This window comes from Monodon monoceros, unplaced genomic scaffold (assembly GCF_005190385.1).
Source record: "Monodon monoceros isolate NGI ecotype Baffin Bay Population unplaced genomic scaffold, NGI_Narwhal_1 Super_Scaffold_4, whole genome shotgun sequence".
Taxonomy (NCBI): domain Eukaryota; kingdom Metazoa; phylum Chordata; class Mammalia; order Artiodactyla; family Monodontidae; genus Monodon; species Monodon monoceros.
In genome coordinates this window covers 44513850-44539121 of record NW_021703781.1, presented here as the reverse complement: position 1 = coordinate 44539121, position 25272 = coordinate 44513850, and the positions used below count along the sequence as shown (strand labels likewise).

At 40.2% G+C, this 25272-nt stretch overlaps 1 protein-coding gene across 7 annotated transcripts in view; it reads right to left on the bottom strand.

The window, feature by feature from the left end:
• Positions 1-25272, bottom strand: part of PAPSS2 (3'-phosphoadenosine 5'-phosphosulfate synthase 2) — a 77775-nt gene that overhangs the window by 32329 nt on the left and 20174 nt on the right. Inside the window, exons 1-3 of one of the 7 annotated variants that reach the window (XM_029244970.1) lie at positions 16717-16792; positions 5066-5263; positions 4080-4197 (exon numbers count right to left, since the gene is read on the bottom strand). The exons of 2 other annotated variants lie outside the window; for them this stretch is intronic. In XM_029244970.1, coding sequence (XP_029100803.1) covers positions 4080-4112 — 33 coding nt within the window. In that variant the 5' untranslated portion in view covers positions 4113-4197; positions 5066-5263; positions 16717-16792. Of the gene's footprint in view, positions 1-4079; positions 4198-5065; positions 6394-16716; positions 17024-25272 lie in introns of those variants that run through there. 4 more of the 7 variants (XM_029244971.1, XM_029244972.1, XM_029244975.1 and 1 more) reach the window with 4 other exon arrangements.

The following is a 25272-nucleotide window of genomic DNA, read 5'->3' as shown; positions in this document are numbered from 1 at the left end:
TATGGTGTTCTAAGCTTTGGAAAGAAAGTGGCTGGCAGAAAAAGGATTCTCTCTATGGAAAGCAAAGCACATGTTAAAGAACAAATGCCTCCCTGTGAGTAGAAAAGGAGCACAGAGACGTCCTCGGCACCTCGTCTAACACTGACACTTAACCGGAAGTGGCCCAGAAACCACAAAGTTGGTGGCATACTTCTATTCTGGGTTCCTAAGGGAAAAAAATGCAAAAATCCCTACCTTCTTCCAGGTCACTGACCCAGAAAAACTCCCAGGAGTCACATGAGGATGGGTTTTGGCATCAAGCAAATAGGGGTTTGAAACCCTCTTCCTAACCTACTTGCTCAGTGACCCTGGGCAAGTGATAAACATCGTCAATCCTCCATTTCCTGTTCTGTAAAATGGGGCTAAGAATAGTTTCCTCATAGGGCTGCTGAATGGATTAAATAATTTTCTATATAAAGTATCAAAGAAAATAATGACAAGGTAAGATGTTGAGGCTTATGAGGCCCAGGAGGCATTAATCTACTCTGGAGACATCATGGTAGTTTGAGGCCTAAGTCGCCCAGATTTAGAAGTGTTCTAGGTCCACTCTAAGGAAAGTCTGGGGAGGTGCGGGGTGGGGGGGGGTCATGATCAAGTCAGACAATGGATAGGAAAGCAATTTTGTAGGGGTGAAGCATCACACACACACACACACACGCACACGCACGCACGCACAGGAGCAGAGGAGGATGTTGTTGCCGTTCTGATTATCATTTTCTTTGACTCAAAGCCCAGCCAGTAACATGCCTCTCCAAGGTGCACCAGTTTGAAGCCTCCTTGTTCTACCCGCCCCACACTAACTGCTCTCCCGCTGGCTGTCTCAGTCATGGATGCTTAGTCACCGGCATGAGGATGGCCTTTGCCCCAGGTTAGCCTCATGAGCTGTTAAAGATGGGACTTTATCACCCAGCCCAGGGTTGCAGTATCTCTGCCAGATCTACTCCTCACTCCCATCGGAGATGCTTAAAGGGGAGTATGAAGGAGCTTCTGGAACTCAGGGTGGGATAGGCTAGGTCACGGCAGGCCTTGGTTTTGCGTGACTAGAAGAAAAGATGCTACATGGGGAAAAGACTTCAAATGATTTCACGGCAGGGCGGGGCACCCTTGGAGCCAAATCGGAGCCTGTGCTACAGTGAGCAGGCTTATGAAAGAGAGGGCGCTGGAGGAGTGAGGAAGCTGGGGAGGGCAGGTGAGTTTACGAGTTCCTCAGTGCTCAAAGGTTTTTGATGTGTGCCTAATGTCTTCAATCAAAAAACAAGTAAGTGGGACTTCCCTGGTGGCGCAGTGATTAAGAATCCGCCTGCCAATGCAGGGGACACGGGTTCGAGCCCTGATCCGAGAAGATCCCACAGGCCGCGGAGCAACTAAGCCTGTGCACCACAACTACTAAGCCTGCGCTCTAGAGCCTGCGAGCCACAACTACTGAAGCCTGCGTGCTCCACAACAAGAGAAGCCACCACAATGAGAAGCCCACGCGCCGTAACAAAGAGTATGCTCGCCACAACTAGAGGAAGCCTGCGGGCAACAACGAGGACCCAACGCAGCCAAAAATTAATTAATTAAAATAAACAAACAAACAAGTAAGTGGATTTGAATTCCCTCTACATCCTCCTGCCTCCCCCTCAGTGCAAACAAATCCACTTTCCTTCTCTAATGACAACTCTGCTGTTGCCTTTGAACTTGGCCTCACTGCTGTTGGGCTATGGTTTCATTGCTGTCTTGCTAATTAAAAGTGTCCCAAACCTCCCTGACCTCGGTGTGCAGTTTGAAGATTCATTTAAAGGTTTGCTTGCAGAAAGCAGCAACCTCAGTAATCACCCTCTCAGGCTCATGGTAGGAGCTCCGCTCTCACAGGCATTATGTCACTTATCGTTCAAAGCCCGGGAGCTGAGGAAACTGTGCATTGTGACCCATTTGCAGATCCTCAAACTACTGGCTGAAGTCCCACACCTGCACGATGCAGAACACACCGCCAGGCTTCCTGACTCCAAGTGCAGGTCTTACTCCTGCCCAGACAGAACTCCTTGTTTCCAGTCCCAGCTGTGGGACCTCTGTGTCACAGCTTCCTCATTGAGGACTAAATGATATCACGCATATCATGGCTTTTGATACTACATAAAAATGTAAATAACCAAAAGATCATTCTTACTTCATTTTCATTACTTAACCTGAGTAGCTTCAAATGTTTTATCATTACAAATATCTATTTATATTTATTTCCTTTCAGAGTATTTCCTTGGGGTCTATAGCCCAAAGTGAAACAACTGAGTATGAAAAGTTATAAACTTTCGTTAAGTCTTATTATGTATTGCCAGTTCATTTTCCAGAAAGACAGAGCCAAGTTACCAGCCTACCACAATATACCTGTTTCTAAATATTCCAACTAACTTGTTATGTTTGCAGTTTTAATGTTTTTTTCCCCCTAGATTACTTCGTACCTATTTAGTTACTAGTAAGAATATGTATTTTTCCATGTTGTAAGTTACTTATGATATTTGTGTGTTTGTCTCTTTTGGTATTAAGTAAGGACAATCTAGGCAATGACCTCATCCACTTTTTAAAAATGTATCGTGGGCGGATTCCCTGGCAGTCCAGTGGTTAGGACTCTGAGCTTCCACTGCAGGGGGCATAGGTTCCATCCCTGGTTGGGGAACTAAGATCCTGTATGCTGTGTGGTGCAGCCAAAAGCATATTGGTACTTTTTTCTGTATTTTGTATAGTAAAAATTTTATTAATTATAATATACACTTTTTGTTCACTTTCCTTTTGATATACACTTTATTATATAGCACATATATTATATGTAATATGTTATATCATATTAAAAGGTATTTTAAGAATATATAAAAATATTCCTGTTGTCTTTGATGTCTTCCATTTGCTCATTCATCATAGCTGAGCCAAATATGTTCTTTAGACCTCTATTTTGATATGATTAAACTATGATTAAACTATTCTATCTATTTGGATACATCTGACATTTTAATAATGTGTCATGTGCTTACATGGGTCAATTTTATTTCTTTTCCATCATTATTATCCAGTGATCTCAAAATATGTTATAACTCATTTCCCTATTACTTTGAAAATCTTTTAGTAGTTTGAATCTATTTCTAGAATTCTTATATATTTATAATTCTTATGTATTTATAAGTTATGTATTCTTACGTATTTCTACAGAATTTTTCTACTTTTAGTGTGGACACCTATGGTACTGATAGTTGTTGCTCTGTAATATGTTTTAAAATTCTGAAGATAAAAAGCTCTTTCTTGGGAATTCCCTGGCGGTCCAGTGGTTAGAACTGGGTGCTTTCACTGCCGGGGCCCGGGTTCGATCTCTGGTCAGGGAACTAAGATCCTGCCAAGCTATGTGGCAAAAAAAAAAAGAAGCTCTTTCTTTAAAAATGTTTTTTTCAACTTTAGTTTAAAACACATTTTTCCATGGAAATAAAATTAGTCAAGTCTTGTTGAGAACATGCAACGCCTCACTATGATTTCCCCTGCTAGTCTCGCTCATTCTCAAAGAACCTCAACATCATAATACAGAAAAAGGAATCATTACCTAAAGATGTTCATAATAATATTATTTAAAATAGAAGCCATCAAAATTTCCATCAATTAAATAGCTTATGGCATATCCATATGCTGAATATGCACATCTGTATTTACTGACCTCAGACTATATCATGCTGTATGCCCAAATGCGAAAACAGGTTACAGAGGAAATAACATTAATCCCATTCTAAATTATATATATCTATATGCCGGACCCAGTGAACCCAGGAGCCCGGGCATCAACACCACCCCCTTGTCGCCCTTCGACGCCCCCTCAACACCGCGGGGACAGAGAGAGGCCTGCGCCACGAGGGGTACAATTGTTAGGAGTTGCCAATCGGGCAGGGAGCACACTGGGTGGACCAGGCAGGATCCCTGCTCTGGCCTGACATCATATTTGACGTAACAACCACGTTATGTCACCTCCCATTCACCGTGAGAAAAACACCACGCCAACTCCAAGAAAGGGGCATTCTACCAAATACCTGATCAGTACTCCTCCAAAGCGTGAAGGTCATCAAAAACAACGACAGTCTGAGAAGCTGTCACTGTCAAGATGAGTTTAAGGAGACATGACAACTAAATGCAATGTGGGATGGGATCCTAGAACAGAAAAAAATATTTGATAAAAATTAAGGAAATCTGAAAAAAGTATGGACTTCAATTAATGATAATGTGTCTTCAGTTCCTTAATTGTAACAAATGCGCCACGCTAAAGTTAGTAACAGTGTAACCTAAGTGCAGGATACATGGGAATTCTGTATCATCTTCTCAATTGTTTCCATAAATCTAAAACTGTTCTAAAAAATAAAGTCTATTTTTTAAAAGAGTGCACTTTTACAAGATTTGGCAATAAATAAAATACTTTATAATCACCTTGGCTTCTGCACTGCTGGATTCTTTATCTTCCTGATCATATTTCTTAAAATCACTGACTCTATTATTTTACTTCTAATTTAAGGATTAAAATTACTTGGAGTTATTTGAGAAATCCTTTTATAAGCACACCATGGAGTAAAGAGGAAGGACAGAAAGATAAATAGATAAGACACTGATAAGAGTTAAACACATAGATAAGTTGTGACATACCCACATTGTTTATGGCGACATTCTAAAATATTACAAGAAAGAAAGATTTTGGTTTTAGAGGAAACTGGTGAAACCTAGCAGTGCCCTCTTCTGAGCCCCTTTTGTCCCTCCAAAATGGAGGTGAATTAATTCTCTTTCAGCCTCTTTCAGCCCTCCTTATGTCCCCAAACCTCCTGTTATGACACATGCAGCCCTTAATCTTCCATATGGAGGGATGTGAGTAAATAACATAAAAAAGGAGGAGGAAAAAGGAGATCTGAAACTCCTTAGGGGAGAAAAAAAACCCCTCAAAATGGCTGTTTTTTGCTTCAGAAGCAGGAAAGTGGAAGAGAAGCTATTAGATGAAGTTTATTGCAGGGTAAAAGAGTTAATATTTTTGTACCAAAGAATCCGGAAGTTGCAACTGTCCTAGAGTGGACTCAGGATGGAGAAATATGTGGCTGGAAGTTGGGGGTGTATGTGTGTGGAGTTCCTTCTCAGGACCCCCAGGAGAGGGGTTCACACACCCACAGATGCTCACAAATCTTCACACCTGGACCCAAAAGCCTCCTTCAGCGATTTGGGTGGGGACAGCTCACACCTGCACTGAGAAACAGGTGGAAAGAGGGTGAGTGAGGACAGGGGAAGTTTAGATTCCATGGTTATACCGGGGGTGGCAATATTCCTGGCACATTAGACTGACAGTTTTAAAAAACCATTTCCTGATGGAGAAAGGTGTTTTTTTTTTTTTTTGCGGTACGCGGGCCTCTCACTGTTGTGGCCTCTCCCGTTGCGGAGCACAGGCTCCGGACGCGCAGGCTCAGCAGCCATGGCTCACGGGCCCAGCCGCTCCGTGGCACGTGGGATCTTCCCGGACCGGGGCACGAACCCGTGTCCCCTGCATCGGCAGGCGGACTCTCAACCACTGCGCCACCAGGGAAGCCCTGGCCCGGCTTTTTGAACCTTATTCCTCAGCACTGTCCCCTGTGAATCTTGCTCGTCCTGGTCTCCCCAAGGTTGTAAAGCATTCATCACATCCATCCCTTGGCTCAGAACCCCTTTAATAATCTTTAGTTCTCTCACTTCCTCTTCCAACTGACAATCAGACGAATTTTCTAAAACACCTTTTAATCATGTTATTTTTATATTCAAAACTTTCAATGGTTCCCCGTTGAATGAAGTCCTTACACAGAATAAAGTCCTAATTCTTAGATTGGAATTTAAGGCCCTTCATTTGCAGGCTCCAGCGACCTTTTCGATAACCTTTTCTACTCTCGGCTGCAGAACTTCTATTCCAAGCAGGAGGTTTTGAACACAGCTCATTCTGGCTTTGCACCTTTTCTCATTCAGCCCATCCTATCTGGAAGAATCTCTTCATACCCTCCGCCTAACCACACACTGCCTGTTCTTCAAGCAGCACAGGGTGTTTCCTGGTGGCCTATTGGTTAGGATCCTGGGCTTTCATTGCCATGGCCCGGGTTCAACCCCAGGTCAGGGAACTGAGATCCTGGAAGCCGCATGGTGTGGCCAAAAAAAACAAGCAGCACAAACCCCGTGGGTTCAAAATACCTTCCTTGATGCCTCTCTGCTGAACTCCTGTCCCCATTAGATCCTGGATATTTTAGACTTATATCTAATGTTTTATAGACTTAGAGACTTGTATTTTAGACTTCACTGTCAACACTACATGGTGGGGGCCGTAGCTTATACAGCTTTGATTTCCCAACAGGGCCCAGCAGGGAAATAATATAGATTTTGAGGCTGGACAGTTTAGAGTCAATTCAACTTCTGACTCCACTAAAACCTTGAATGAGTTAAGTCTAACCTCTCTAAGTCTCCCCAAATTGTGGGATTATAATTCTTGTTAACTGCTGCAAGAAAAAGAGCAAGCAAATGTGACATAGCTGGACTTCATTAAGTATTCAGTAAACACTTGTTGAATGAATAATAGAAGTTTAATAAATACTTTGCTGGCTGATTGACAGATGTGGATATCCTTAAACAAACTCTGGTCCTCATCAGCACATATGCTTTAGTATCACTACTCAATAAAATGACATATTCTAAACTGTGGTTACAGCCACCTTTATGGCTAAGAAGATTACCCACTTCTTTTTTTTTTTAATAGATCTTTACCAGAGTATAATTGCTTCACGATACTGTGTTAGTTTCTGTTGTACACCAAAGTGAATCTGCCATATGCATACACATGTCCCCATATCCTCTCCCTCTTGAGCCTCCCTCCCACCCTCCCTATCCCACCCCTCTAGGTCATCACAAAGCACCGAGCTGATCTCCCTGTGCTCTGCAGCTGCTTCCCACTAGCTAACTATTTTACATTCGGTAGTGTATATATGTCAATGCTACTCTCACTTCACCCCAGCTTCTCCCTCCCACTCCGTATCGTCAAGTCCATTCTCTATGTCTACATCTTTATTCCTGCCCTGCAACTAGGTTCATTAGTACCATTTTTTTTTTAGAGTCCATATATATGCATTAGCATACGGTATTTGTTTTTCTCCGTCTGACTTACTTCACTCTGTATGACAGACTCTAGGTCCCTCCACCTCACTACAAATAATTCAATTTCATTCCTTTTTATGGCTGAGTAATATTCCATTGTATATATGTGCCACATCTTCTTTATCCATTCATCTGTCGATGGACACTTAGGTTGGTTCCATGTCCTGGCTATTGTAAATAGTGCTGCAATGAACATTGTGGTACATGACCCTTTCTGAATTATGGTTTTCTCAGGGTATATGCCCAATAGTGGGATTGCTGGGTCATATGGTAGTTCTATTTTTAGTTTTTTGAGGAACCTCCATACTGTTTTCCATAGTGGTTGTATCAATTTATATTCCCACCAACATTGCAGGAGGGTTCCCTTTTCTCCACACCCTTTCCAGCATTTATTGTTTCTAGAGTTTTTGATAATGGCCATTCTGACTGGTGTGAGGTGATACCTCAATGTGGTTTTGATTTGTATTTCTCTAATAATTAGTGATGTTGAGCATCTTTTCATGCGCCTCTTGGCCATCTGTATGTCTTCCTTGGTGAAATGTCTATTTAGGTCTTCTGCCCATTTTTTAATTGGATTGTTTTTTTTTTGATATTGAGCGCCATGAGCTGTTTGTATATTTTGGAGATTAACCCTTTGTCTGTTGTTTCATTTGCAAATATTTTCTCCCATTCTGAAGGTTGTCTTTTTGTCTTGTTTATGGTTTCCTTTGCTGTGCAAAAACTTTTAAGTTTAATTAAGTCCCATTTGTTTATTTTTGTTTTTATTTCCATTACTGTAGGAGGTGGGTCAAAAAAGATCTTGCTGTGGTTTATGTCAAAGAGTGTTTTTCCTATGTTTTCCTCTAAGAGTTTTACAGTGGCCGGTCTTAATTTAGGTCTTTAATCCATTTGGAGTTTATTTTTGTGTATGGTGTTAGGTAGTGTTTTAATTTCATTCTTTTACATGTAGCTGTCCAGTTTTCCTAGCACCACTTATTGAAGAGGCTGTCTTTTCTCCATTGTATATTCTTGCCTCCTTTGTCGTAAATTAGGTGACCATATGTGCATGGGTTTATCTCTGGGCATTCTATCCTGTACCATTGATCTACATTTCTGTTTTTGTGCCAGTACTGTACTGTCTTAATTACTGTAGCTTTGTAGTATAGTCTGAAGTCAGGTAGCCTGATTCCTCCAACACCATTTTTCTTTCTTAAGATTGCTTTGGCTATTCAGTGTCTTTTGTGTTTCCATATGAATTGTAAGATTTTTTGTTCTAATTCTGTGAAGAATGCCATTGGTAGTTTGATAGGTATTGCACTGAATCTGTAGATTGCTTTGGGTAGTACAGTCATTTTCACAGTATTGATTCTTCTCCATCTGTTTATGTCATCTTTGATTCCTTTCATCAGTGTTTTATAGTTTTCTGAGTACAAGTCTTTCACTTCCTTAGGCAGGTTTATTCCTCGGTATTTTATTCTTTTTGTTGCGATGGTAAATGGGATTGTTTCCTTAATTTCTCTTTCTGATTTTTCATCATTAGTGTATAGGAATGCCAGAGATTTCTGTGCATTAATTTTGTATCCTGCAGAAGGTTACCCCCTTCTTAAAGTGAGACCTGCCATGTCCTAAGTCTTCTCACAGCCATCACTACAGAAAACAGCCAAAGCAGTCCAAACCTTATAATAAACAGAACTCCCATTCACAAATGCATTTGTAAAATATTCTTTGAAATTTGCATCAAGGAACTGTGTATAACAATTTGTGATTATAGTTCTGGTGAGTTTCCCATATTCTTTGAGAATCAATTAAGCTGATGGGACCTAACATATTTCAGTTAGTGCTGAAATCTAAGTCATTAACACTTAAATCCAATAGAATACAGAACTGGACACTTATTTAATGCATTGCTTGAATAAGTTAAATGAACCACATCCTCTGTGAGCACATCCTCACATGGATTATTTCACTGTTTTTTCCTTCACAAATATAACATAAACAATCCAGAGACAGGCAACTAAAATGTATATTATTGTGAACTAAAAGAGCCCATCAGCTTGAAATGGCCTGAAATCACCATTATGAAAAGTTTACATCAAAAGGCTGTTATATGGAAACATTGTTTACTCTCTGTTCAAAAAAAAATCAGATTAAAAATTCATCTGCTACATTGCCTATATTCTTGGTTCACAGTGAGGCAGATTCCTAAGGATAAGAAAGGTCACTTAAACCCATCAAGCTCTGGAGTAAACCGACTCATAGAACGCTCGTGTGGTCATATCTGCCCAGCTCAAAAACTTCTTTTTATGTGTAATATTTTCATGATTCAATTAAGAGAACTCAGGAAAAGGAAATAAGATCAGAAGGCAGTCTTCCATTTGATCATTAAGCACGGACCCAGAAACAAAGACCTACTTATAGCACAGGGAAGTATACTCACCTATATGGGAAAAGAATCTGAAAAAGATTTTATATATATATATATATGTATGTATATATATATCACTTTGCTGTACCCCTGAAACTAACACAACATTGTAAATCAACTATACTTCAATTAAAAAAAAAAAAAAAGAGTGGACCCAGAGAAGGCTTCTGCCTCTGTAAAGAAGCACAAAGCAAAGGGCAATTGTGAAAGAACCAGATTAATGCCTTTCTCAAGACTCACTGTCATTATTAGGAGTAAAGGACTCTAATCCATTGCAATATGACTTCTATGCCCCGCAGTAGGTTCAAACAGATTAAATTACTGCACGTAAAGTGTTTAAAACAGCGCCTAATCAGTAGTCACCATAACGATCGGCACTGACAAGATCTTCAGTGTTTATCTGACTTGATCTCTTTCCCCTGCATACTCTACTTAGTGAGTCTGCCTGGGCACAGCTACAGACTCAACCTCCCCAACTACTCTCCCCAGACATCGCTGCTTGTACTGCATTGACCCAAGTGCAACCAATGCACGGGCTGAGTCAGTGAGGTTCTCTTAAGAATTTAAGCTATACAAAACACCCAGTCAGTTACATACTCAGTCCTTAGATTGGAGATTCATGTAGAATCTGTACTAGAGTTGCCAAATCAAGGCACTGGGAGCAGAAACTGAGAGGCCACGAATCCGTAAAACAATGCCTCCCTTCCATTTTATCCCACTGACCACTCTTTTCTGGAAAACTCCCTCTTTCCTTAGCTTCCAAGATATTATTCTATCCCTGTGCCTTTCTGCCTTCTCACGTCTCCTCCAGAGGCTCCTTCACACACGCCTCCTCCGCATCCCTTAGATATCAGGGTTCTTCTCCAGCGCCCTTCCACTCTTCCCCTACACATCCCTTAGTGACTCTCACCTGTTCCCAAGGCTTTGTCTACTATTAATATGCTATGGAGTGCAAAATCTCTATCTTCAAATATCAATATCTATCTATCTATATATATATATTTTTTTTTTTTTTTTTTTTTTTTTGCGGTACGCGGGCCTCTCACTGTTGTGGCCTCTCCCGTTGCGGAGCACAGGCTCCGGACGCGCAGGCTCAGCGGCCATGGCTCACGGGGCCAGCCACTCCACGGCATGTGGGGTCTTCCCGGACCGGGGCACGAACCCGTGTCCCCTGCATCGGCAGGCGGACTCTCAACCACTGCGCCACCAGGAAAGCCCCAAATATCAATATTTAAATGCCTAGCAGGTATAGTCACCCAGAGCCACTGAAACTCAGCATCGACAAGAATTCATTTTCTTGTCATCACCCCTTACTCCTTTTCCCATATTCCTCATCATTTGTAATGGCCCACAAATCTATCTATTATTTAAGCTAGGAGACATCCTACTGCACCCTCCCTCATTAAAAAAAAAATCAATCTATCACTGAATCCTGTCAATTTTAGCTAAGAGATACCTCTCGAATCATCTCACTGTTGTTAGCTAATCACTCACGAGAACCTCCCTGACAGCCTTCAAACTGGACTCATCTCTCTCAAGCTATTCTCTCCTTTGCCACCAGAGTAAAATTCTCTTGCTTAAAATCCTTTGGCTTCTATGGTAAAGTCCAGAGACGTCAATTTGGCGCCATGACCTCCTTTTCCAGCTTTATCTACTGCCCTTCGTGGCCTTGAACCCCATGCACCAGTCCAGAACAAGCCCCCGCCACGCCGTTCTTCTGTGCTTTCACCCACATTTTCCTTGCTTGGAGTGCCCTTCTCTCGATTTGTCTCTTACTCACTCATGAAGGTGTGGCGTAAACATTGCTGTGAGCCTTTGGCTAATTTCCCCACCCACAGACAGACTTAGCTTCTTCCTCTCACCCCACAGTATCCTGTTTCTACTGATAGTTCATTTCCCAAACTTACTTAAGACTCTGATGTGAGACTCTGAGAGGGTATTTGTTAAAAACACAGATTCCCAGGACTCTCCCCAAGAGGTTCTGATTCATTTGGTCTGGGGTAGGGCCCAAGAACCTGTAGTTGTTTCGAAAGTGCCTCAGGTGACTTTAATGCTCAGGCAAATCTAGGAGACACTAACGATACCAGAGAACTTATGTTAATTATGGTCACAGTAGTCACCCCTGATTTGCAGGGAATACATTCCAAGACCCCCAGTGGATGCCTGAAACAGCAGATAGTACTGAACCCTATGCATACTACGTGTCTTCCTATATTAATTGGCAGGTAGCTTATACTGCATGGACATGCTGGACAAAGGAATGATTCACATCCTAGACGGGATGGAGCGGAACAGTGGAAGATTTTACCATGCTACTCAGAACAGCGCACAGTTTAAAACTTGTAACTTGTTTATTTCTGGAATTTTCCATGTAATATTTTCACACGATGGTTCAACTCGGGAAACTGAAACTGCGGAAAGTGAAACAGCGGATAAGGAGGGACTATTGTATTTACTGACATGTCTGTCCACTTCACCAGATTGGGAACTTGCCAGTCTGCTCTATCCACATTTGTCTTGGAATCCATGTACCTAGAATATCATAGGAGTTTAGAATTTACTGAATGAATGTTAAGTATTTTTACTCAAACTAATTTTTCATTCCCATGATAGTTCACAAAATTTGATTCGTTATTCAAATGTGTATTATGGGCGATGGTAGAGGGTCGGGGCTGAGATAGACTTGGAAGAACATGGCTGCGCAGGTGGTAAGATTGGGTGGTAAGAATGTCAAACATTTTTTCAAAACCTTGGCTGAGTTACAGATTTGGAGGCAGCCAAACCTGTTAGTATTGTCTGATGAATTTAACAATATGAATAAAACTCACAGTGCAGAAAGACAGACACTCTTGCTCCCACCCTCAACTGGATGTATATTCCCTTAAAGAAGCAGAACGGCATAGAGGTTAACATGGGTTCCACGTCAGAGTGACTGGTAGGGCATCGTGGTTCTTCTGGTGCCAGCTGCGTGCCCTTGAGCAAATTACTTAACCATTCCATTCCTTCTTTTGTAGAATTGTTTTCATAACATTTTCTGCCTTTGTGAAGTCGTATGAGGATTAAATAAGAAAATGTACATAAAACAGCACAGGGCCTGGCCAGTAGTTAAGCCCTCACTAAATGTTAGCTAAAATGAGACAAATAGTTGTTATTAATGATAATTAAAATAGTTCACTCACTAGTAAAATAGTTATAATAATAATTAAGTGGATGATGATACTTAAAATTATGAAGACTGCCCCAGTGCTTCCCTCTGTTCAGTCTTCCCTGAAACGCGTAGTGTAGAAAGAAATATGATTTCCCTCAAAACTCCAGGGCATTCTCCTTCACTTTCCAGCTGTGAAACCTCCTCATGCCCTGCTCTTTCGAACTCAGCACAGAGCAAACCATGCATGGCCATCTTATCTAGGTGCAGAATGCGCAGCTGTGTCTATTGACTGAAGCATAGACAAAAATAGTGCCAGTAATCAGTCCCTCACCTGTCACAGAAACCTTAGAGTTTCTAAAGCTGCACCTGAGCTTCACAAAACACAGCAGACTATGGCTTGTCTCTGCATGTCTATTTCACAGATGGCAAAACTGAGGTTCAAAACTGTGAGGTTCAAAGTGTTTTACCCAAGGTCAAAACAGCTGGTCACTCAGGGTCTCAAATCCAAGTCTTCTTATTCCAAGTGGAGCAATCTTTGGGGATCTTAAAAGCACAGTTTAGAAATAAGACCACAGGGGGCAAATAAGTTGTTGGAAGTTACCATGGCTTCTTGGTAAAGATGTGTTTGGGGCTGGCTGACAAAGCACGAGAATGCATAAATGCTGCCTAGAAGAAGTCTTCCCTACCCCACACCCCAGAGGATACAGTCTGGGCTCTAGAAGATGTGCGTCTTGCTTATCTCATTACATATAGTCCTGACCTCCACTCCTTTCTACTTAGATCTGGCTCCTAGAAATCACCTGGGCCCTTCCCCAGATCCATTCCTGGGCTCCCTCCTCTGCAGGGAGTTTGTTCATTCTAAGACTTAGAAATCACCTTTGCTCCCCTGGCTTGACTCCTTCCCACCTGCCAGCTCTGACACAGTTCAGTGATCAGGCCTCCTCCGTGGCACCTCCTGCGTCTTTTCCTCTCATCGCTCACACTCTCCATTTTCATACTCTACACACAGGTGTCAGTCTGAATCCCTGAAGTTCCCCTCAGAGTTTAAGCTGTCTCTTGCTTCTGGGCCGATGCAATGCCATTCTCTTTTTTATTATTTAGTTGTTAAATAAGTAATAGCTACATGACTCACAAACTTTAAATATATACATACAAAAAGGTATACAGAAGAGTCTTGCTTTCACGCCCATCACCCATTTGCCCCATCTCCACCTCCCTACCTCTGAAAACGTGTAAGCACTTTTATTAGTTTCTTGTATATCCTGTCAGTTTATTTATACAAATAGAAGTAAATTTTAAAACATGTATATACTATTTGTTTAACCCTTCTTTCCACACTACTACACACCTTGCTGTTTCAGATCTATGTTGGCAGATCTTTCCACATCGATGCAGAGAGTTTTCTTATTCATTTTATGCCTGCATATTGTTCCATTGTATGGATATACCATAATTTATTTAACTAGCTCCCTTTTAATAGAAATTTCAAAGGCTTCCAACTTTGTACCACTACAAACAATGCAATAATGAATTACCTTGATTTCTCACTTGTGAATATATGTCTATGAGAGTAATTCTTAGAAGTGAGATTACTAGGTCAATCAGTATGGGCATTTGTGATATTGACCCATATAATCAAATCACTCTCTACAGATTATACCAATCTATACTTTCACCAGCAATACATGGGAGTTCCAGGTTCCCGATGGCATTGCCACAGAGTACATTATCAAGACTTTTGGATTTCTTCCAATTTGATAGATGAAAATGGTATTTCAATATGATTTTCGTTTGAATTTCTGTTATTATGAGTGATGTTGTACACCTTTTGTTATGTTTAGGACTGTTTGTATTTTCTTTCTTTCTTTATTTTTCAAACTCTCATTCGTCCTTTCCCCATTTTTCTATTGCATTGTTGGTCTTTTTCTCATTGATTTATAGGAACTCTTTATATATTAGGAAATCTTTCCACTGGCTCTTTGTACTTTGACTTTGTGAATGGTGTTATTTATAACTTTGTTTATGGTGTTGCTTGCCATACTTTTTTTTTTTAATATAGTTAAATTTATCAGTCTTTTCTTTCAATTGGAACTCCAACTTTTTCTGGTTATACTATTGCTTGGACACAACTGGTAGGATTGAATGTATAATTCAATTGAGTACAACTTCAAGCAAGTGAGATAAATAGACTGTTGTTTCAGTCAGTCTCACAAGGAAGTCTGAATAAATAAGAGTGGTTGGGTTTTTGTTCCTTGCAAATTTCTATAGTTCTTCAGGTTTTTCTTCTGAAGAAGAGAGAGAAGGGACTTCTCTGGTGGTCCAGTGGGTAAGACTCCACACTCCTAATGCAGGGGGTCCGGGTTCGATCTCTGGTCAGGGACTAGATCCTGCATGCTGCAACTAAAGGAGCCCGCATGCCATAACTAAAGGAGCCTGCATGCCACAATGAAGATCCACATGCCACAACTAAGACCCAGCACAGCCAAATAAATAAATATTTTTTTTAAAAAAAAAGAGGAGAGACTATATAGCTTCAATTATAAATAATATACTTAAGGTCCTTACAATCCTGAGATCTGAATTTATGATTATATTAAATTTTCTTGTGTGTTATATCATTATATTTTGCAAAATAGTGAAACTAACAATGAACAATAAGAATTTCCATATGCCCAATTTTTACACTGGAAAAATATTACGTTAATCAACCTTTTTATTTAGTGCTATTATAAATGAAAGTGTTATAAAGAGTTATAAATTCCTTGGAGAAACAATACAGATCAATAATTTCTACTTTATAGTATGGCTCAATGTTATACCTGACTAGTAGTACACACTCGTTTTCCTCTTGATCAAATTCAATCCTGTCAGGAATAAATGTATTACAGGTACATGACTTATTTGATTAGAACATTAGAACAAAAGTGTATGTGAAAGAAGATAGGTAGCAATATGTCCAGTAGGGCAGTTTTAAATAGATAATTAAGAAGACTGCATTAAATTTAGATAAGACTGTTGTTCAATCTCCTGTTCGGTTATCACTTCTTTTCGAAGTGGGAGTAAACTTTCACATATTCAGAATCTGGATCCTTTACATAAATGAGCTAGTCTAGTAAGTAAATTAACTAGTTAAAATCCAAAATAAGATAGCATTAGTCACATTAGCTTGTTATATATGTGAGCTTTTGTTCCTACCTAGGTTACACAGGTCATGAATTCATCATATTCTAGATTTCTTTTATTCCTTTGATTAATTTTTTCAAAAAATATTCATTGAGCACTAACTATATGCCAAAGACTGTGCTAGAAGCTGTGGGTACAATGGTGAAAGACACACACACAAGGCCTGCCTGAGGCCACCTCTGAGCCTAACCATTGGGCAGAAAGTGCTCAGAAAATATTAATTGATTGAAATTGTGCTGAAACCATACTGAAAACTTTTGTTAGAGTTGCCGGATTTAACAAATAAAAATACAGTATGTCCCGTGCAATATTTGGGCCATAGTTATACTAAAAAATTATTTGTTGTTTATCTAAAATTCAAATTTAACTGGAAATCTTGTATTTTATCTGCCACCTTACTAGGGGTTTACTTCTCAGAAAATAAGTTCTAGCCTTGCCTTTACTACATATATAAGCCATTTGAACACCGAAGATGTTTATCTCTGTGCCTCATTCTTTTTTTATACTCCATTTATGAAATTCTCTCTTCATAAATTATTTTCAATAATTTATAGGAATGGAATGCCCTTCTTCTCTGATGTCAATCAGAGGGGAAAGGACAGCTTAAAAGTCTTGGTTCCAAACTGGTAACTGCTAAAGACAAACACATTATAGGAGAACAGTACGTGTTATCTAAAGAGACTAGAGTTTTACAGCCAGTTCTGAAATGTCAGACATAATATTTTTCAAAGTTTAGATATTTTTTTCCAGCAAGACCTAATACTCTATCTTAAAAAATACAGCTTTCCCACATTACCTTGAAATAAGTGGTGAGCAGGTTCATTGGCTAGGGGAGTGGCTGAGATGGAATGCAGAATCCTGGCGGGGCAAGGGGGTATGGGGTGGGGCATGAGGATGATTATATGAAGACACTGCGGAGAAGAGAAGGCAGTTTCAGAAATGGAGAAAGACTGAATTCGAACATTTTTAAAGAGCTGCACCCTCCCCCTCTAACCACCAATGAGTAAAATTGCCCTTTTTTTTTTACACTGCTGCTCTTCTGGCTAGCACAGCTCACAAATTCCACAGTGGAAGAGAGTGTCTGGAAGAAAAGGATGAAGTTCTACAGAGGGTGGACCGCACATTTAACTTTTATTTAATGCCTTTTAAAAATTTGTAAAACCTACCTATACATATATAAACAATCAACTTTTTCATTTAAAAACAAAACAAAAACAAACAAAACTTCCATCCAGATTTGAAGGCTGTCAAAATTACCCTGTATATTCCGGAGCAGGAAGCAAAGTGGATGAGCTGCCTTCCTGGGTAGGGATTGTCTGTCCTCTGAGGGGAGGTGCAGGTCTCCTCTGTATTCTCTCCTGTCATCACACCAAAGATCCAGCAAACTTCTGCATTGTGCTAAGATGGTCATGAAGAGACGCAAGAGCAGAACATCTCATTTGCTACTAAAGATGGAATTCGGGAGAGGGTGGTCCCGTTTATGCTCCGCCATTTCCATCCAGGAAGAGGCCAAAAACTGGCCTCCTATAAACTTCCTTGTACTGGGTTCCTGACCCCCAGGCTAGAAAATTGGTCTTTCTTTCCAATGTTAATCTGTAGCCTTCACTTGAATGTCTCCCAGGAAGCAACAGGAAGAAAAATGCATTTGTGAAAATTTTCTTAAAAAATAAAGTATGAACTAACATTTCTTTTCCTACAAACAGCCATAGAAGGCTCAATACAGAAAAAAAAAAATCCTCAATATAGAAAAACAAACAAAAAACCCCAAAACAGTCCTCAGGTTTCTTCATGTATCATAGAACCAAAACAGTTAAAGCCAGAGATATACTAACAAAATAGATGTGCTCACACCTCCTCTCAAGAGTCTCTTCAGCTTTTAAATATATTTTTGAAGTGGGGAGCCCAGCTTGAGACCACACACAGCATTTACAGGGATCTGGACACATCAGGTGAACTACTGGAACCACCTGGGCAAGCCCTTACTCTAAGCTCAGTAAACTTGACCTAGGAACAAAGCTTTAGTCTCAGGGGGAGGGATGAGTTCATGTGTGGTCCGGTGACAGAAATTTGTCTCCTGGTCCAGCTCCCATAGGTTCACAACTGAATCATTTAAAACGACAGAAGACAAAAAACAGATCAAAGAACTGCTTCAGTAAAGAAATAGATTGAGGGTGGAGATCACAGGCTCTCAGGTCAGGCGACCTGGGCTCAAGTTTGGCTAGACCACAGTAGCCTGTGTGACTTGAGATAAATGAATTCTAAAGCTGCTCAAAGCCTTAGTTTTCCCATCTGCAAAATGGACAGAATAATAGCACCTACCTCACAGGTTGTTATAAATATTGACAGACACTCAACTGCCTTTCAACAGTAGTCTGGTAAGTAAATCACAGTGTTTCACACAATGGAAATGCTAACAGCAACGAGAATGAACAATATACAATGACGTACAATAATAAGGATGGGTCTTGCAAACACAATGTTGAAAGAAGTCAGACACAAAAGGAGTGCATACTGTATGATTTCATTTATCTAGAGCTCAAAAACAGGCAAAGCAAATACCGTGTAGTGTTCAAAGACAAGGTGGACCTCCTGAGACAGCTGAATGTGCAACTGACATGTCACACCGTGAACTAGACTTGTGATGGGCAGAGATGAACCGTTCCTTGAGGACCCACATGGAACATGGCTTACCTTCGCAACTACAACTTGAATGACAAACTGTCTACATTCAATCACATACCCCATGGCTGCTTTCACACAGGCAGACAGAAGAAAACTCCTGCAACAATCATCCAGCTAGCCAAGGCAAAAATCTAGGTCCGCAGGGGAAAGACTAGGGTTTTTTTTAACTGGATTAACCCCATGGGCTGGCTTCAGTCTTCATTGATCATGCATTAAGATCACCCCACAACTCTTTATTTTGCTGCGTTTTGTAGACATGTATGGATACAATGTGACTATAAACGGATTCAAAATGGCTGCGCAGGCTGCATATCAACTCTTACTTTTTTGCTTCTATGTAGTATAAGCAAAATGTTTCTAAATAAGTGGAGGAACCTGAAAGTGGCTCTTGGTGAGACTGGTTCCCTGACCATGCCTTTTTTTTTTAACACATATCGACATCCTTTTTTTGTTGTTGTTTATATATACTCTTTTCCATTATGGTTTATCACAGGATATTGAATATATCCCATGCTATATGTACAGTAGGACCTTGCTGTTTATCCATCCTATATATAATAGTTCACAGCTGCTAATCCCAAACTCCCGGTCCTTCCCTCCCACACCCCCTCTCCCTTGGCAACCACAAGTCTGTTCTCTATGCCTGACCATGTTTTTAAACCTTCATGAAACCACACCAAGACAAAATATTTCCAACCACAATTTTGCAGGATCGTTATGCGGCTACTTTGCGCACTAATGCAAATTTACACCACAGAATTCTGTTTGGTTCTTGTCAGGTGATGGCAACAGAGTGGATGTGAGGCGTTATTCCCTCAGACATACACAAGGCCCACATTGTTGAACTGTTGTGCTTCTGGGCCTAGTTTGCATGTGGGAACTACACAATTAGGAATACTCTACACTACCCTCAGAATCTGTGGAGAAAGCACAAACTGCATCTCAGGGCTTAAAAGCCTCCTTACCCTCTATCCCTATTCCTTGAATGAACAAGAGAGGCTTCCAGATGCTTCGTCTTCACTCTGGGCGCAGTCAACTGGCTCGGCTCTCCCTCTCAACCTCTCAATCTGACTGTGTTTTTCCTCTACACTCCTCCTCCTTCTGACTCACTCAGTCTCCTCCACTTACCTATGCAGAGGAGGCTAAAAGGAGCACCGCAGCCATCCCCACTTACATGCTCTGCACATCTTCTAATAGCGACACTGTCAGCAGTAGCTTCATTTGAGGCAGATGGTTTGACGTTGATGGTGGGACTATTCTTTATCGTTTCATGCTTGTTTTTCTAAATATTTTCTTTCTTTTTCAAACATATTTTTAGATGCCGTGCTTCATAACTTTTATCTATTACAAATATTCTGCGTGATTATCATATATGCACTTTCCATCTTAAGGACTTAATCTTAAAGCTCCAACTCAAGCTTTTAGAGAACGACTCCCATTGAGTTAAGGTGGTTTTATATAGCCCTGGGAAATCCTCTCAGAGTGTACATTATAAAGATGCCCTGTTTGGATGTTACTTATTAAACCTGCTTCAAAAAACAAAGGTTTTATTGGTTCAAGTGGAAAAATCAGCCTCAAGGCTGTGCCAACCGGATTCTGTGTACCTACCTCACAAGCTGTCCCTTTGTTGATTTGTGCCAGCAGGACTCAGGGAGGGGTGCTGCGTGTTATGCTTTGCTCTTCAGTAAGACCCATGGGAACAAACTAACTCAGCAAAACGTAAGCAAACACAGATCTTTTATGGACATAAACACAGATCTTTTATGGACAAAACTTAAGCAAACTCAGATCTTTTATGGACAAAAATTATAACTTTTGCTTACCTGATCCAGGTTCCCAAGATGGGAACCTGGATCAGGTAAGCAAAAGTTATAGTTTTTGTGTTTCCTTTCCCTCCCCACCCACCCCTTGCCTCTACTCTCTCCCTCCCTTCCTTCTTTCCTCTCTCTCTCTCTTTCTCTCTCATATAGGACATTTGTTGAACCTGGATAGAAATGCACACTTGAATTTCTTTGAAATGACATGATACAAATATGATTTAAAAAGTTTGGATGTCATTTACATTTTCCAATATTAGACTTTAATTTTGTTTTATCTGTTATTTACAGAGATTACATGTTTTCTGGCAGCCAGAGTGCCAGATTAAGCCTGAATATACACACACTAAAGACAACAAATATTCATTCAACTTAGATTGGGTGATTAGAATGTTGAGGGTAAGATTTCAAGACAAATAATTCATTTGGGTGCAGCAATGCAACTGGCTGACGAGTGGTGCCAGATGTCATATTATTTATGGTCAGTAATAGTAGAGCCAACTTACCTCATCGGAGGCACTAGAAAAATCTGGTACTTTGTTGAATGGGAATGAAGTGCTACTCAATTTCTCATCTAAACTAACCAATCTGATTCATTTGAGAGTTCAATCTGTAATGTAAATAAGGCGCTAACCATAAATGAAGTCTGGCCATATCAACATTTCACAAACTGTGTTCTTCAGACTGTCCCTCGAGAGATTATGGTTTTCTGTGGGAACAAAAAAGTGGGCATTGGCCAAATAAGCTTGGAAAACACTAACAGGTTTGCCAACAATATGAACTTGAACTTGTGATATAGTTTAGCTTCCTTTCTAGTAAAATGAGAAAAAAAAACTTATAAGATTTGCTTTACCTTAATTCTTTAAACAGTTCAGCTTCATTTTGCCTTACTGAGTATATAATGTTGTATATGTAATGCTGTATAAACAAATCCTTGAGAAGGATGTCTTTTTGTAATGTGAGAAGTCCCTTATCTTGTTTATTCTATTGCATAAAAAGAAGAGATTTAGTTACTATGCTAAGAATTTTGTTTATTTATATAAAAAAAAGTTATGCCTTGGAAGGAGGGAGTGAGAAGGGGAGGAAAGGAGAAGGAACCTGTTTACGTCAAGTGTTCTGACCCTCTCCATTCTCACCTGACCCCTCACACCTACACCTATTGCATAATTATTCAGGTCTAGTAAAATGAACAACTTCCATTCCATGAAACCGCACGATCCCATGGGGCTAAAGAATATGTTCCCACTGTGTGAACACCCTCAGTGAAGGTGAAGGGTGTGGGGTTAGGGGTTCATTACTTTGGGAGCTCCCCATTCCACTGGTGTTTGGCACAAATTCAGCTCCAGAGGAGGCAATTCTACCTCTAGGTAATTACTTTGGCTCTCAACGACCAATTTCCATGTGCTTAGCCTCGGGGGGTCTTACATTATTTAGTAAGGGGTAAGCCCCAATATCTGTAGAGATTGCCTTATGATTTAAAGAATACTCTCGTGCTGCTTTTGTCTGTGATCTTCACAATCCAATGAAGTATAAGCCCTGACTTCACCTGAGTGCCCCTTTCTCTATACCATTCTTTGTTAATGGATATGCTGGTCCCTTGTGTATCCATTCTGGTAATGGTCTCTCCTTTTGAGTTATGATTTATTTTAACATAAGATACTAAAACGAGGCGTGTTTAATGAACTTCTTTTAGTGCAACCAATTATCTATTACCTTTCGCCTTAAGGCAGAGCTTTGCTGCCCTGTAGTTTAGGCTACTTGGTTATAAAATGCCTTCAAAAGTGCTAGGGTCTGTATGGGTAAATGTCAGAGGTTTCCTTTTCCTGCAAGTCTAATATTCCTTGTATCATTCTCCAGTCTTTTCCCCTTCCTATTCTTTTTTTTAATTGGTCAAATTATCCTTGAAAATAATACAGATTATCTGACCCAGAATCATATCCTTTCTTCAAAAGTCTACTTGTGTTTGCCATTTACCTAGCTATGCGTCAAAATCCTGCATGTTAAAGGGAACCTTCCTACACTGTTGGTGGGAATGTAAGTTGGTGCAGCCACTGTGGAAAACAATATGGAGGTTCCTCAGAAAACTAAAAATAGAGCTACCATATGATCCAGCAATCCCACTCCTGGGCATATATCTGAACAAAACTATAATTCAAAAAGATACATGCACCCCTATGTCATAGCAGCACTATTGACAATAGCCAAGACATGAAAACAACCTAAATGCCCATCGCAGATGAAAGGATAAGAAGATGTGGTACATTTATACAATGGAATATTACTCAGCCATAAAAAAGAATGAAATAGTTACATGGATGTAACTAGAGATTATCATACTAAGTGAAGTGAGTCAGAAAGAGAAAGACAGATACCATATTATATCACTTATAAGTGGAATCTAAAACATGACACAAATGAACCTATCTATGAAACAGAAACAGAATCACAGACATAGAGAACAGACTGATGGTTGCCAAGGGGGAGGGGGTTGGGGGAAGGATGGAGTGGGAGGTTGAGGTCAGCAGATGTAAGCTTTTATATATAGAACGGAAAAACAACAAGGTCTACTGTACAGTACAGAGAACTATATTTAGTATCCTGTGATAAACCATAATGAAAAAGAATATAAAGAATATATATGTATATATATAATATATATACATAGCTGACTCACTTTGCTGTGCAGCAGTAATTAAGACAACATTGTAAATCAACTAGACTTCAATTAAAAGAAAAATACTCCATGTTCATTTTCATGACAGTCCCTACTGAAAACCCAAATGTCCATCAACTTGTGAATGGATAAACAAAATGTGACACACAGATACAATGGAATACTATTCAGCCATAAAAACGAATAAAGTAATGATATCTGCTACAACATGCATGAACCTTGAAAACATTATGCAAAGTGAAAGAAGCCAGACACAAAAGACCACCTATTTTATGTTTCCATTTGTAGGAAACAACCAGAAAAGGAAAATCTTTGGAGACAGAAAGTAAACTGTTGGTTTCTTGGGACTCAGGCTAGGGACAGAAGTGACTACAAATGGGCACAAGGGATCTTTTTGGTGTGATGAAAATGTTCTAAAATTAGATTGTGGTGAGGGTTGCACAATTCTATAAATTTACTAGGGATCTTTCCATTGTACATTTAAATTAGATGAATTTTATGATATGTAAATTATACTTCAATAAAGCTGTTTTTAACAATAGTCCTTCACATCTTTACTTGATTTAGCCCATTTCATTCTCTCATTGAGAATCTGTTCAAATTCTTGTAGTGATTCCAAAATATACAATTTTTGTCTATGACCAAGACTACACATAATACTTCATTTTGATTCTAACACTTATCCTAAATGTAAAAAGCATATCCTGTTTGGTAATTTTTTTAGTCTGATGTGACTGTGGTAAGCATAGTTTCAAGAATTTCGAAGCCAGGCCTGAGCTGTATAATGGTCATGAATGCTGAAGTTGAGGCTCTAAGGAATACGTGGGTAAATAAATCGTGGTATATTCACATGATGGAATATTATTATTACACAGCAGGGTTTCTCAGCCTCAGCACTAGTGATATTTTGGGCCACTGTTGCAGGGCTGCCTTGTGCATTGTAGGGTGGGTAGCAGCAACTTTCCCTCCCCCCAGTTGTAATGACCAGAAAATGTCTCCAGACGTTGCCAAATGTCCCCTGAGGAACAAAATCACCCCTGACTGCTATGCAGCAATGAGAATGAACAAATTCCAACCACACACTAACAGTACAGACGATATGGAGGGCTCTCATAAATATAACTTGAGGCAAGAGAAGCCATACACAGCGGGTATGATATACAGTTCTAGTTGTACTCTAAAGCTCAAGACCAGGCAAAAATAATCAAATGATTACCTTCAGAGGGAGAGTTCGTGACTGGAAGGGGCTTCTGGGATTCGGACAGTATTCTGTTTCTTAATCTGGGTGCTGGTTATACAAGTGTGTTCACTTTATGAAAATTCATCGGGCAGACACTTAAGATTTATATATATTCATATACATATGTTATATACGATACTTAAATAAAAAGTTTAAAAATATGGGCCATTGCTGTGGCTGCTGCAAAAAGAGGGCATTCAAGGTGACTCAGGAGGGGCTCAGCACCTTTCCAACAGGACGCTAATTCATCCCTCCACAGACCCACCAGGACTCCTGCTGGCCCACCCTGAACTCTGAGACACAAATCCCGTGTGTTCCATTGATGAATAAAAGCCTGTTCCTGGGTTACTTTGTTATCCAGGTGCCAAAGCCAAGAAAGTCCCTCCCCGCCGCCACCCATTTTCAATTCATACTTTGCAAAGCACAGGTCTGAAACAGATTTCAGTGTGCAATTGAGCTAAATGAAGCCAAATAAAGGAAGCACTTTCTTTAGCATTCACTCCAGAGCTAAAGAAAAACAATGCGTCTAGTTCCCAAACCTGAGAGTACTACAAATGCCCAAGGTGGCAACTCCCGTGGTTTGTTACAGCAGGGGGATGAGTTGTGCGGATTCATACATGTTCTCACTCTCAGTTGGGGCCTCTCCTGACCAATAACTTGTAGTTACAGACAGTGTATCAGGTGCAGAATGGAGTTCGTGGCCATAGACTCTTCTTTTTTTTTAACATCTTTATTGGAGTATAATTGCTTTACAATGTTGTGTTAGTTTCTGCTGTATAACAAAGTGAATCAGCTATATGTATACATATATCCCCATATCCCCTTCCTCTTGTGTCTCCCTCCCACCCTCCCTATCCCACCCCTGTAGGTGGTCACAAAGCACTGAGCTGATCTCCCTGTGCTATGCAGCTGCTTCCCACTAGCTAGCTATTTTACATT